The 12,440-nt window shown below is 39.2% G+C and overlaps 1 protein-coding gene across 1 annotated transcript in view; it reads left to right on the forward strand.

Annotated features, from left to right (window-relative positions):
• The window catches only part of MCTP2 (multiple C2 domains, transmembrane 2), a gene marked incomplete at its 5' end in the record, with an annotated part of 84,756 nt that overhangs the window by 54,723 nt on the left and 17,593 nt on the right, over positions 1–12,440 (forward strand). The window contains 2 exons of the mRNA XM_009587808.1: positions 9,113–9,235; positions 12,092–12,133. Of these exons, the coding sequence (XP_009586103.1) occupies positions 9,113–9,235; positions 12,092–12,133 (165 nt within the window). The remainder of the gene's footprint in view (positions 1–9,112; positions 9,236–12,091; positions 12,134–12,440) is intronic.

The following is a 12,440-nucleotide window of genomic DNA, read 5'->3' on the forward strand; positions in this document are numbered from 1 at the left end:
TTTTTTTTTTTTTTTTTTGGTTAGATTGTTCTGTATTTTGGAAAGCAAGATGCTAGAGGTCTGCTGGTGGAAAACCTCTATTACATAGTCATGCTGCCAATGCTTAGAATTTTTTTGTGTCGCTGCTGTTGTTGCTAACTTACAATAGTAACGTATTTAGGGTATAATTGCAGTAAGTCTCCCAGACATCTTCACGCATTTGTTCTGTAATGCAGCAATTTTGTCACTCTGCAGATTATGAACCTGCTGAAATTGTTTAAGTGTGTTGTAATCCCTCTCCCTGTTCTCGGTGTCCGGTGTGTGGGGAGGGCTGGGGTTCAGTTGCGATTTTTGCTCTCCTCTGGACTGTGGGAAAGGGGTCTCAGGTAGGTGAAGAGACCTTTGGGGCTCCAGCACGGGGCTGTGGTGGAGAATCCCATGTCCAGCGTAAGGAAAGAGAATAATCTGCAATTTTTTGCCTGAAAGGATGTCATCTTATTGCTTTATATGTGCTTTATAGGTGTTTTTAGATTTCTGGTTTTGTGATCTGGGTTGACTGGGATTTTTTTTTTTTTTTTAATTTAATTTTTTGTGCTCCTTCTGCTCTGCTTCAGTCTGGAAACATTTCTTTAGGACTGGAGGTTTCAGAAAAGAGGGTACCAGACAGTTTTGCAGCATTAGTGTGTACAAGCATCTATTTCTCATTTATGTGAGTTTACCGAAATCTCATTTTTTTGTTTGTTTGTTTGTTTTAATGCCATAGTTGGAGACTGCCAGGGAAGTAACCTTATGTGCGATCCTCCTGCCACTGAACACTGAATGAAGTCTAATTAAACATATTTGCGTTATTAGAGAGCCCTTTTCGCTTTACTCATTCAGCCCTAATACACACTACGAACGTGAAGGAGGAAGTCATTAAAGTAGTTTAAACATATCGTTGAAGCCTCCCGTTTGCTACCAATTGTAACCCAATGTTGAGAGCCTAAAGTTAAAGAACACTTTGACCAAATACTCTTTCCACGCGCTGTACAATTACGTCACCATCTGACCCTCACTGCTAATGTTCCTCACAGTGTTAACAAATATGTCTCCAAAGTAAGTGGACATTTATCAGCTCAGCTAATGATGAATTTTTTCGTGACCCTTTTAAGGTGTTCACCTTATCCAGAATAAATAAAATTAACCTACATTTTTGCCTTCTTTTAAATAGCACAGATATTTTTTTCTGACACTTTTTGGAAGAATTATTTACTATAAGATCAGGCTTTTAGCTTGCATAATGCCTGTCTTCCCTGCAAATAGATCATAACTTTCTGTATGAGAGTAATTCCAAAACTATGACCCTGCTGATAAACAAAGCAAAACATTAGAGATAAAAATGATCATTTAATTTAGCTACGATATAAAACAACAGATTTTTTTTTTTTTTTTTGGCATGCCAGCCCTGCTTTGTTTTAGGATCTTCCCCCATTGCCTTTGTCTGTGATAGTTACCCCTTTAGAAGTAACATGCAGATTTATTCCCCTGACCCACTCCCAGCGGATTACCCCAAAAGATAGAAAACTGTTGTAATATTTTTTCCCTGTTTTTTCAATTTTAAGCTTTATTGCTTGAGGGTCTTAACTGTATTTTACTTGGCACAGGAAATGTAAAATATGTTAGATAAAAGCATGAGGGAAAAATTAGACCAGTCAGCATGCTAGCAAACAGCTATTTCTTCAGTGTCTGCAGCCTAAAAGGATTTGAAGTCTTTTACTCTAAAGCTGTTGTACGTACATGAATATAGAACCCAAAATTTGTGTTGTTGTAGTTGGTGTTGTTTGGATTAACCTCTTTTGGGGGTAGGGATAAAGAGAAAGTAGCAGCCACAAGCAAACTGCATGGAGGCACCCTGTTAGACTTGGGGTGGGCTGTTAGGCTTTGGGGTTTAAATGTACGTGTCTTAAAGGACAAAGAAGACACCCCCAGACACACACCTGTTTGTGTTGAAAATTGTCATCCACACCAATTTGACAGATAACCTTCAAACATCTGGGATGCAATATATAAATCTTAACTTATAAACTTAACAGGTGATGAGTTCAGTGAAATAAACTTGAACCAAGCGGCTCTGTCCTGACCCCTCATTGAAGAAAGATCTCTAAGGATCTTCTTTTTAATTTCCTAGGCTGGCTAATCTCATTAATGTAACCAAAATAATCAAAATAAAGGAAAACCCTCACCTTTTAGTTGGTTTGATTTTATTTTCTTGTTGTTTATCTCTTTCTGATTCCAGGCATTGTTATGAGTAAAGAATAAATCCATTGAACATGTTAATGACAAAAGTAATTCAGGATCAGTGTATGGACATTTTGTAAGGGTTTGCAGTCTTAAGCGGAGCATCCCAGCCTTCCCTGATGAAGTTACCAACAGCAGTGTCCCAAGAGGATGGTGGAGAACAGATTGTAATATTGTCAACTCTTCTGATTTCGCTGTGACTTTTGCAGAATAACATGCTTTTTCTTAAAGCGCCATTTCTTAAGAGTCCTGTGATTGCACATGAATCACAGCTTTCATTTAAAACACAAATAAGTTTCTGCTTCCTAGCAGCAGCAAAGAAAATGAGATCCCCCTGAAGAGTCTAAACCAGACAGTGATAAAAAAGGCCCTTAAACAGTATGAGATTTTTTGGACGTTCTTCAGGGATTTTTTTTTTGGTTGTTTTAGGTCTTATTTTGTTGGGAGTGGGGGACATTTTTTTTTTTCCTTTTCTTTTTGAATGTTCAAACCGGTGTTAAAATTGCGACCCTGATGAGTATAGTTCCTATCCTCCTGCCTCATTCCTTCGAAGGCTTTATTCTGTCACTCCTGTTCCTTGTTGCATCCTCACACTATAGATTTCCTCCCCTTAACCTCATCCTGGGCCACTTTCTCAGCAAGCTGCAGCTGGGACAAGCAGGGATGGGACGCGTGGGTATGGCAGCAGGACATGGCTTTGAAGCTGTGTCATTTAGCCTACGCAGACGACTGAGGTGGGCAAACGTGGCCACGTTGTTTCTGTTACCCAAACCCTCTTCTGAAAAAAAAATTGGGTAGATCTACATGGTGGCAAATTGTACAAACGTATCCTTTATTCCTACTTCTCAATTCTGTACGGTCATGCATGTCATAGACTGACTTATTTTGGGGCAAAATTTCATATTTTGGTTTGGCTTTGGGTTGTTTAGGTGGATTTTTTTTGTGTATCTGTCTTTGTTTTAAGATTCCAACTGTGTTTGTGCTTGCAACAGAGAGCTTGTGTAGAAGACCTAAGCTTTTTGCCTGTGATACACCCTTAAAAAATCAGTAACTTGTACGCTGATGTGTGGAGCTACGCAGAGATAATTTGTAACGTGGCATAAATATTTAAAGACCTCTGTTCCTTCAGGTCATTTTTGATTTTGGTCATTGCCGTTCAATACAGAGCACGTTTCATACCGCTGTTGAGATGCTCTGCGTTCTTTTGCTGGGGACACAAGAAGCAAATTGAATCTAAAGTAAATAGGTTTCTTCTGACAGTGCCAGTTTATTTAAGTATAATTTCTCTTCCTGCCACGTTCTTTGTTATTGCATCGCAATGAGGGAGCGACTCTGCTCATAACCGACCCCTCCTTGAGCTCCAGCTTGGTGGCTACGAAGTGGCATAGGAGCGCTCTCGGCTGAGCATGGCACGGTGAGAGCGCGTCGTACGGAGGTGGGAAGGAGAGTATTAGTAGGAGCGATTCTGGAATGCATCTTTGGAGGAGGATCTGTTCTTAAAAAAGAAAAAAAAAAGTCTTTGGGAGAGGGACTTTAGTGGAAAATACATGCTACGTGACTGCCTCAACCTTTATTTGCCATGCCCTGAGGTGGGGCTATATTAGACTAATTTCCGTAATTGTTATAGGCTGCTTTTTTTAATATTCTCAGTAGTCCAATGCACAAGCCAGCCCAAGAGCCTCATTACTGCTGAGCCCACACCATGTACCCTGATTTCTGTCAGCATGGGCTCACCACCGCTGTGTTCATGCATCCATATTGCCCGTATCCGGAAGAGATACCTCTGTATATACCGATATATATACATATATGCACAAAAGTCCTGCTCTGTGCGAGTGTGTTCATTCTCTCCTTTACTCTTTTACTCTCCCTTTCTAAGGGCATAAGTATCTGTCAGAAATAATTTGTTGTCGACAGGCTTATTGCCTCCAAGGGATTCGAATGCCCTTTTGGGGAGCCACTATCTTACGTTATTGGCTAATGTCCTGTATTTTGTTTGGGGCAGAGGGGCTGAAAGCTTAAAAAAAAAAATGCCGGAGAGTTTGTCCCTGAATATTCAGCTGCAGAAATTTCTCCTCTTTTATAAAGTCTATTTGTGCGTACATGGCAACTTGCGGCTACATAACCCAGAGATAAGTTAAAAATATGTAATTCCTCTCCCCTGTAAATAAAGGGGAGTACGTCTTTGTGTCTCAAATCAAAATCAGTGTTTTGGTTTAGTTCAAAACATAACTTGGACATTCACAGCAGTATCAGCTCAAGTTTTTCTCCTGACTTCATGAATTGCATAGACTGTGTTTATAAATTGCAAGGAAACTTTTGACGAAGCTGTTAGTAGTTTAGAGTTCAATTAAATTGTGTGTGGTTTTGAAACTTGGAGTTTCGAATAATATTTTTCACAGCTCTGCTGATGAGGCATTTCATTAGCATTGGAGCCTACGCTGGCTGAGAAAATAACCTTTTACCATAGGTTCCTTGCATGCATTTAATCTCCTTTCACTTTTATTTTTTCCATCTGATGGAATGCATCCCTCTCCTTCTCCTATCACTGTTGTTTTCCAAGAATTATTCTGTCCCACAACACAGCATCTTTTACTTCTCCACGAAGACTTACCAGGTCAAAAAGAGCCTGTTTTTTAGAGCTAAAAAAAATTATAATTACTGTGTAGAAAAATTACACAAAAAATCCTATCTAATGCTGGGTTTCTAAACCCCTTAAAACTGTTCTATCCCATGACCGTGGGTTTGCTGGTGACAAATGTTTTATGGGCATACTTTAGTAGACACCCGTCTAAAATCTGTTCTTAATAGTCAGATCCTAAATTGGAACCAGAGGGGCAGAAAAACCAGATTTGAAACGTGTTTCTAAGGGTTTGTTTTTACTTTCAGTTGAGACTGCCTTCTCTCATCTTTTGTACTGCTGTCAAAAGGGCCACTCTCATGGTTGTTCAAACTCCATGCTTCTTGACAGGAAGAGTTGGACCCCTCTTCAATGATTTTCAGATGAAACTGCTTCCAAACCTCCAGAGCTTTAACTTGTAGTTATTAGCCCCTTTGAAATAGCAACACATTAATCAGCTGAAATCAAGTGGTCCTTCCTCCAAGGCTGTGATATTGCTGTTCTCTTCTAGGTAGAACTGTAGTCTAAATATTAGTTTCAAGACCTCCTTTTTTTTTTTCCCTGCCCTCTAGATATGTCTATCTCATTTCTCTTTTGATCGTTGTTTTATAATAGGCTTTTATACTCTCAAATTGCATTAAAAGAAGTAACACAGAAAGCTAGTTTGACTTTTTCTTTTTTTTTTTTTTTTTAAATTGGCTACTATCCTTTTAACTTCTCTCATGCACAGTATGAAGCCCAGCAGAAAAGGTGTCAATGATGTAATGGATTGTGTCTGACAGAACTTGGTCTAACGATGATGCGAAATATTGTGAAAAAAGTATGATTTGTTAAAACCAGATCATTTGAAATGAGGGCTTGGATTCTGTCCCTGACTTCTGTGGTATTGAGCAAGTGATCTGAACCTGTTAATGACTTCCCTTACCAGCCTATGTATTAGGCAAAAGACGGAGTAGGGATTACAAGAAATCAAGAAGATACTGTTCCTTGCAATAGCCATTGTATACATCAGCAGCTGAACCGTTCTCGAGTTTTGGCAAAACGTATTGCTAAGAAAATAATTTTGGGAGGATAATGCAGGAGCTTCTCCCAGGCATAAGGTATCACTGGGGAGAAAATAAAAACATGCGTGACTGAGAACCTTGTAATTTGAGGAGTGGGTGTCTATCACAGGGCTGCTGATGCTGTAGTCAGTGTCAGGGAGCTGCATGAGAATTGATAAAATAGGACATGGGCCTGTTTGGGAACTGCTTTGAAAGCTGATGCTGCAGAACTACTCAAAAGGCTGTTAGAATGCAGAAATATTTCTATTCGCTTTATAAACACCCTCAGAACTTTTATTATGTACTGTATGTTCACAGCAATCATTTCCCATACCTCCGAGGCTAAATAATTTCTGAATAGCTAAATCAATTTGTCTTGTGTCTGTGTTGTGTCACAGTAATGAAAGTTCCCTCTACTGCGGCGGTAGCAGTAAAGCAACTCTTCTTAAGGGGATGCGGGAGCTCTATCAAAGCATCGCTGTCTGAGTTATAACTCAGCAACTGATTAACCCGTCAGCATTAGAAAGGAAGCAACAGTGCCTCAGCTATCAATTGAGACTACAGTGAGATTTTGCAATCAAGTTTTAAGTTTTATTTAAGGTCTGCAACTTAATAATACACAAAATGTACTGTTGGATCTAAAATCACCAAGGTCTTGATTTTGTATCTTGCCTAAATGACCTGTGATTGCAAGGTTGTATTATACTTGCAACTGAGCAGAGTGATGTTCATATAGGATGGTGACAGATGCACTAAAATTGGTTCAAGTCCTGCAATTGAATGAATGAAGAGAGGTTCTCTGAGAGCTTCATTGACTCCTGTAGGACTTTGCCTAGCTGACTGCCAGTGGAGTCTTCTTGCTGCGTTAACAGAAGACTGAGTTTGCTAATACCCCAGGGAGATGATGTAAATGCAACCTCCTCCAACAGGCTGAAGCAAACGTTTTGAATTAATACCTGGCAATATGAATTTCCATGAAGGATTTTACATAAGGATCAGATGTAGATTTATATGTGTGTGTCTATTTTTGTCTGTCTATATATACCTGAGATAGATATCTGTATAGCTATGTACAATAACAGGTCCTTGCTCTTCAGAGTGACATTTGAGGTAGGACAGGAGCTGATATCACCTTCACTTTGTCTTACAAAGCAAGTAGAGATTCATCCAAAGGAGTTGGAATAGCTTCAGAGGAACTTGTTCAGGTTATAACTTTTCATTTATGGAAGACTTTTTAGCTTGGAATATCACAGTTTTTGAAGTCTTTATTAACTAAAGCCATGCAAGACTCCTGTAAGACAGATCAAGTACCATGCCTTCTTGGCCAGGATTCTTGTGTTTCTGTTGCCCTGCTTACATATGAAATGTGGCTGTTCGAATCATTATCACTTCTAATTTTTTAGTATGTTGAAAAGCAGGATCAAAAAGAAAAAAGAAAATCAAAACCAAATCCTCTTCTACATTCCTATGCTGCAAATCAATAGTATGGGGATACAGTGTCTGGATGTCAGCCCATTTTATAAATGAATATATCTCAAAGATTGTTTTACTGGCCTACAAATGCCAAGAACAGGATGACAGTCTAATTCCTTGCATAGCAACAGCTAACGTAAAATCAGGTTCACTCTAGAAAACGCAACTGCTGTTTGGGCAGGGTTACGGATACAGTCATTGTTTCTTGGTTTATGTTTGGCCCCTAGTAGATATTAAGTGGCCATTTGTCTGATGTCAGACAAGTCTTTTTGTTTAAAAGTTACAACAGCTGCTGTTTTGTAGGGGTATAAATTCTCACCCCGCTGAATGCAGTGGAAAGTGCTGCTTTTGGTACAGTGTGGTTAGGCTTTCAGGTCCATAACACAAAATACATTGCCATAAATAATCCCATTCTGCAAGTGCCAGCGTTGCCTTTATATGTCATGTCTGACGGGCCAAGAATGAACGGAGGTAGAGATTTAACTTTCTGATCACCCATAGAGTTTTCCCTTCGTTGCAGTTTGAGATACATTAACTGGATCTGACTCTTTTTCACCTACCTGTATTATTCTAAAAATGTGATTTTTGTTTCTGATCATTCCAGGTTCCTTTGGGGAAAGAAATATCAGATAAATGTGTTTGTGCCTTGTCTTTGAAGGAGATTGTTTAAAATAGCTTCAAGTTACTACCAGCATTAGGCAGTTCTTCTGGAAACACTACGTACGAGTAGAAAAGGAAATGGGATCACAACATGCTTTTTATGGCAGTTCTGGATTTAGTTTATTAACTTTGCCAACGACTCCAAGCTTGGAGTCCGTTCAGGTATCGTTAGTACTTGTAAGATAGGATTGCAGTTTGGCTTGGCATCATTTTTTTTTTTAAAAATCCTAAGTGTTTTTTAAATGTGCCCATGATGTTAGTTACATGTTTTGCAGATCTGATTTGCAGAACAGAACTTCAAAATTTGGCTTCTGGTTTTGTTATTAGTGGCTTTTGTCAGATACCACTCCAAGCGCACAAACTCATACCATTTCTGGGCAGAGAGACTCCAAGCAACCAGTGAAATCAGAATATGCTCTGCTGAAAAATGGCAAGGGTATGGGAGTGGAGACTAAGCTTACTGGATCCCTTTCCAACATAATGCATCACATGGAACCTAGAGCCTTGCCTCCTGGGAGGTGATGGTCCTTTCTCTGTGTTACTATGCCAAGAACATAGGTGGATTAATGGTGAAGATGCATTTGCTGATCATCCCCTGTGGAGTGACGAGGGAGCTGGATGGCTCTTGTTGCACAAGAGGAAGAAACTCTCCTCTAGCTTGTGAAAGACCCCCTGGCAATTAGGGTTTGATGAAGTGGAGCAGGTTTACCTCTAAAAGTGGGGTTTTATTCACTAGCACTAAGGACAAAGGGCTTTCAGGCTTGAGGGGGTCCCAGGAAGGAGTGAATAAAGCCTTCACGCTAACCTTATGTTCATGGCCTTGTGCTTCACCAGATACAGGGGAGGAGAAGCTGACAAATGGCAGCCTAATGGTTTCAAACAGAATAGAAAGAGAGCATGCTTTACGAGCAGATTTTCTTCGCCAAAATAATGATATGAATGAGGTTAATATAGATTCAGGGATGAATGTACGTAGGGATAATGACTGAAAGGCTTTCTTATGTGTTTTTTTCTTTAAAACCCTTGTATGTATTCCCTTCTGCTGCTTTATTTCTCCCAGGTATTTGTGGTCACTGTATGGAGCGTGGAACTGTACATGGTGCCGCTGGCTCTGCTGGTGCTCTTTGCGTACAACTTCTCCCTCGTCACAACAGGGAAGATCAACAACACCCAAGATGCCCAGGCAAGTAAAGTGGCAGTAACATTTCTGGCAGCCCCAGCTTGAATTTGCCCTTGAGCAAAATGTCATGCATTTTAATGGTATTAAGCTAGTTGTATAGCTAAACAGCATTTTTGTTTCAAAGTTACTGAAAAGAAACCTTAACCCTCTCAATTTTCATGATTCAGTTCAAGCCATAAACCATTCAGAGTAGTAGGAGAAGACGACAAGAGTGTGTAGGAGGGGGATTTCACTTACTAAATAACTACAAACATTTTTAACTAAGTCGAATTAAGAAAGACTTACAAAGCGACAAGTCCCTAAAACCCATGCCCCTGCTGCTGTTACACTTCGCATCACGCTGGTGATTCATGATTCACAGAAGAGGAAAGACAATAGAAGCTGAAAGAGAAGTTAGTTGTTTTTAAACCTTGTCCTGTGATCTGAGACTTTAAGAAGCCCTTATTCCTCCTCCCCACCCCCCCACTTTTAAATGACAAATGCTTTTTTCCCCCAGAAATTTAGCCTTCAGTTTTTTAACTTGATCTGGGAGAAAAAAAGATTTAAATACAAAAGTAATTACAACGTCTGGTAAAGTGCTACTGTTGGGGTATGAAATGCTGTTTGATGTTGACCGCTGTCTTTACTTACGTAAGAATGATAATTACAGTTAGAAGTGAGAGTAAATTCATGGATGTCCATAATATTCTGGTTTTTAAATGTGTAATAAGTACAGTAATGAAATACAGGCCTAATTATAGCTTCCTTCTAACTTTTGATAAAAAGATGATTGACATTTGTACCCATGAAGAATACCTTTACCCAAATGAATCAAATGGATTTTATACAAAGAAATAATATCCTAGAATTAAAAAGGTCAACAGCTGGTTTATTAGTTTTAGTGAGAAAAATTGCTCCTAGTTCAGTTTTCATCCATTCCAAATGGAAAGATTGGTAGAAAACAGGGAAAGTTGCATTATCCAGACCAGGACATAGACTTGATTTGAAAACAAACGGTGAAAGAAATGCTTTTCTCCAATTTCAGCCAAGTCCAGAATAACGTAGAAAGATATTGTGTGTCTTCAGTGACTACTTTATTTCATCAAGAAAATGAGAACTTCCCATGTGGGAGAATCCCAGGCAAACAGGTGGTTTTGTTTTTAATACAAAAGATGATATAAAATAATAATAACTTACCCAGGAAAATACACAGAGAATACCTTCCAGCACCCATCGCTCATCCTGTGGTGAGTTTGTTGCATGTTCAAGTGAGGAGAGTCTCACATAAGTCAGCAAAACTGAGCAGTACATCATTTAGGTGGATACTACAAAAAGACTGTATCTGAAAATACAGGTTAATTGTAATAATACTGAAGAAAGGTCCATCAGAAAGTTGGCCCTTTTCCTGTCACACATCCTGCGAGCAATGCGATGCCGTGAAATTCAGGGGTGCGTTTTGCTTAAGTAAGGTTACATATCTGCCTAAGTGCTTTGCAGGATTGGGATCATATGGAACAAGTAGTCAAAGTGCCTTTAATATTACCTGATTTCTTTTTTATGTGTGTCTATGATTCTAACCATCTGTAGGTCAAAAATAGACAATCAGGTGCTACCCCTAGTAACATCTGTCCTGCAGATGAGAAAAGGTTTTCTTCAAAATACCAATGCTTTTTACACAGTCATTTATTTATTTTTCGCTTCTTCAGACCTTGGCTGCATGTGCACTACCTTTGGTTTTTGTGTGCCAGCATGCACATTTCATGTGTATAGAGGAATGCGAGCAACAGTCTTTGCAAAAGTGGACCTCAAATTCTCTCTGATTTCTGTGTTATAAAATGGGAATAACAGTATTAACCTTGTACTCATGATCCAGTTGCCAGGAGGCTAAATTTGTGAATATTGGTAAAATGGTTTATGATTTACAGATGGGGAGCTTCTATGGAAATGTAAGGCATGATCAGTGTTAATTCGGCTGTTCAGGGTGTTCCAGAGAGTCAAAGAGTAAATCTGGTATCTGAGCTGCCAGTGCCTTCTACATACTAAATGCAACTGCTTTTCTGGGGGGAACAAAAGAAAAAAAACCAAACAAACAGCCGAAAAAACCCAACTCCCCCGAACTTCCAAATCCAAAACATCTTTTATTGTGATTCTTCACATTCTTTGCATGTTTGCTGTGTTTAAACTTGTAGTACACCGATTCAAATGTTATTACTGGTTATTAAATAACCAAGAAAAACTCGGAAGACCCTGTTAAAAGTCTCAGCTTATTAAATACCTGAATTGAAAGCCAAGTGCTCGTAATTTCAAGGCTTAGGCAAGTCTTTCGTTTTCTCCCCTACCTGTCAGCATAGAAGTTAAAGGGAGAAAATAATGCTGCATAGAAATCTGGCTATGATTCGTGAGATTGATTATGTTCATACTAATATATTTTCTAAAGTCTAATGTTTCAGTAATGGCCCTAAAGGGAGGGAGCAGTCATTGTAGCAGTGAGGATGGAACAAGTTGGGTATGGAGTCCTCAGCCTTGACATACCAGCTGGTTCATTTGTCAAACTAAGAACAAAGCTGTTTACAGACAGTAAAAGTTGGCAATGAATTTGAAAGCCTTCAAACTACTGGACACAGCCACTAATGCTTTATTTAGACTTAAAATTTGTATAGGGTATTGCATGCTTTGTTCAGGATATCACAAAAAAAAAGTCCTTGAATACAAAATGTTATTTCTGAAAGGTGAAAGTGGTGGGGTTTTTTGATGACTTGCAATAGAAGTGGGAGAAAACTGTGTAATGAAATGTTGTGGGAGTATCATAAGCTTTTTGAACATTGCCTGTCACTGAAAAGTAAGTGTAATGTTTTGTAATGTGGACATCTGCTTTTGCAGGAGATTATGGGCTTGGATGAAGATGAGGATGAAGATGATAAGGTAAGCATATCTCACGATTGTGTTAGCTAGAATCAGAAGGAACGTGGGAGAGCACAAACCCACCATCCTATCTCCATGAGATCTTCATTTATTATCTGTATGAACTGGGAAAACAACTGTTACCAGTTTGCTTACTGGCAAATTTGAAAGTGTGAAAAGATTGCTTTGTATAACGTTCAACAGAGGCGTTACCTACGTGAGACCTCTGAACATTAATTGAATCTGAGCAGTCCCCAGTTTGGGCTTGAAATCATAACAGGCACGTGTTCATGTATGTGCACTTATAGGTATGTGGAAGGGTGGACGA

The sequence above is a fragment of the Fulmarus glacialis genome, unplaced genomic scaffold (assembly GCF_000690835.1).
Source record: "Fulmarus glacialis isolate BGI_N327 unplaced genomic scaffold, ASM69083v1 scaffold1131, whole genome shotgun sequence".
NCBI lineage: Eukaryota > Metazoa > Chordata > Aves > Procellariiformes > Procellariidae > Fulmarus > Fulmarus glacialis.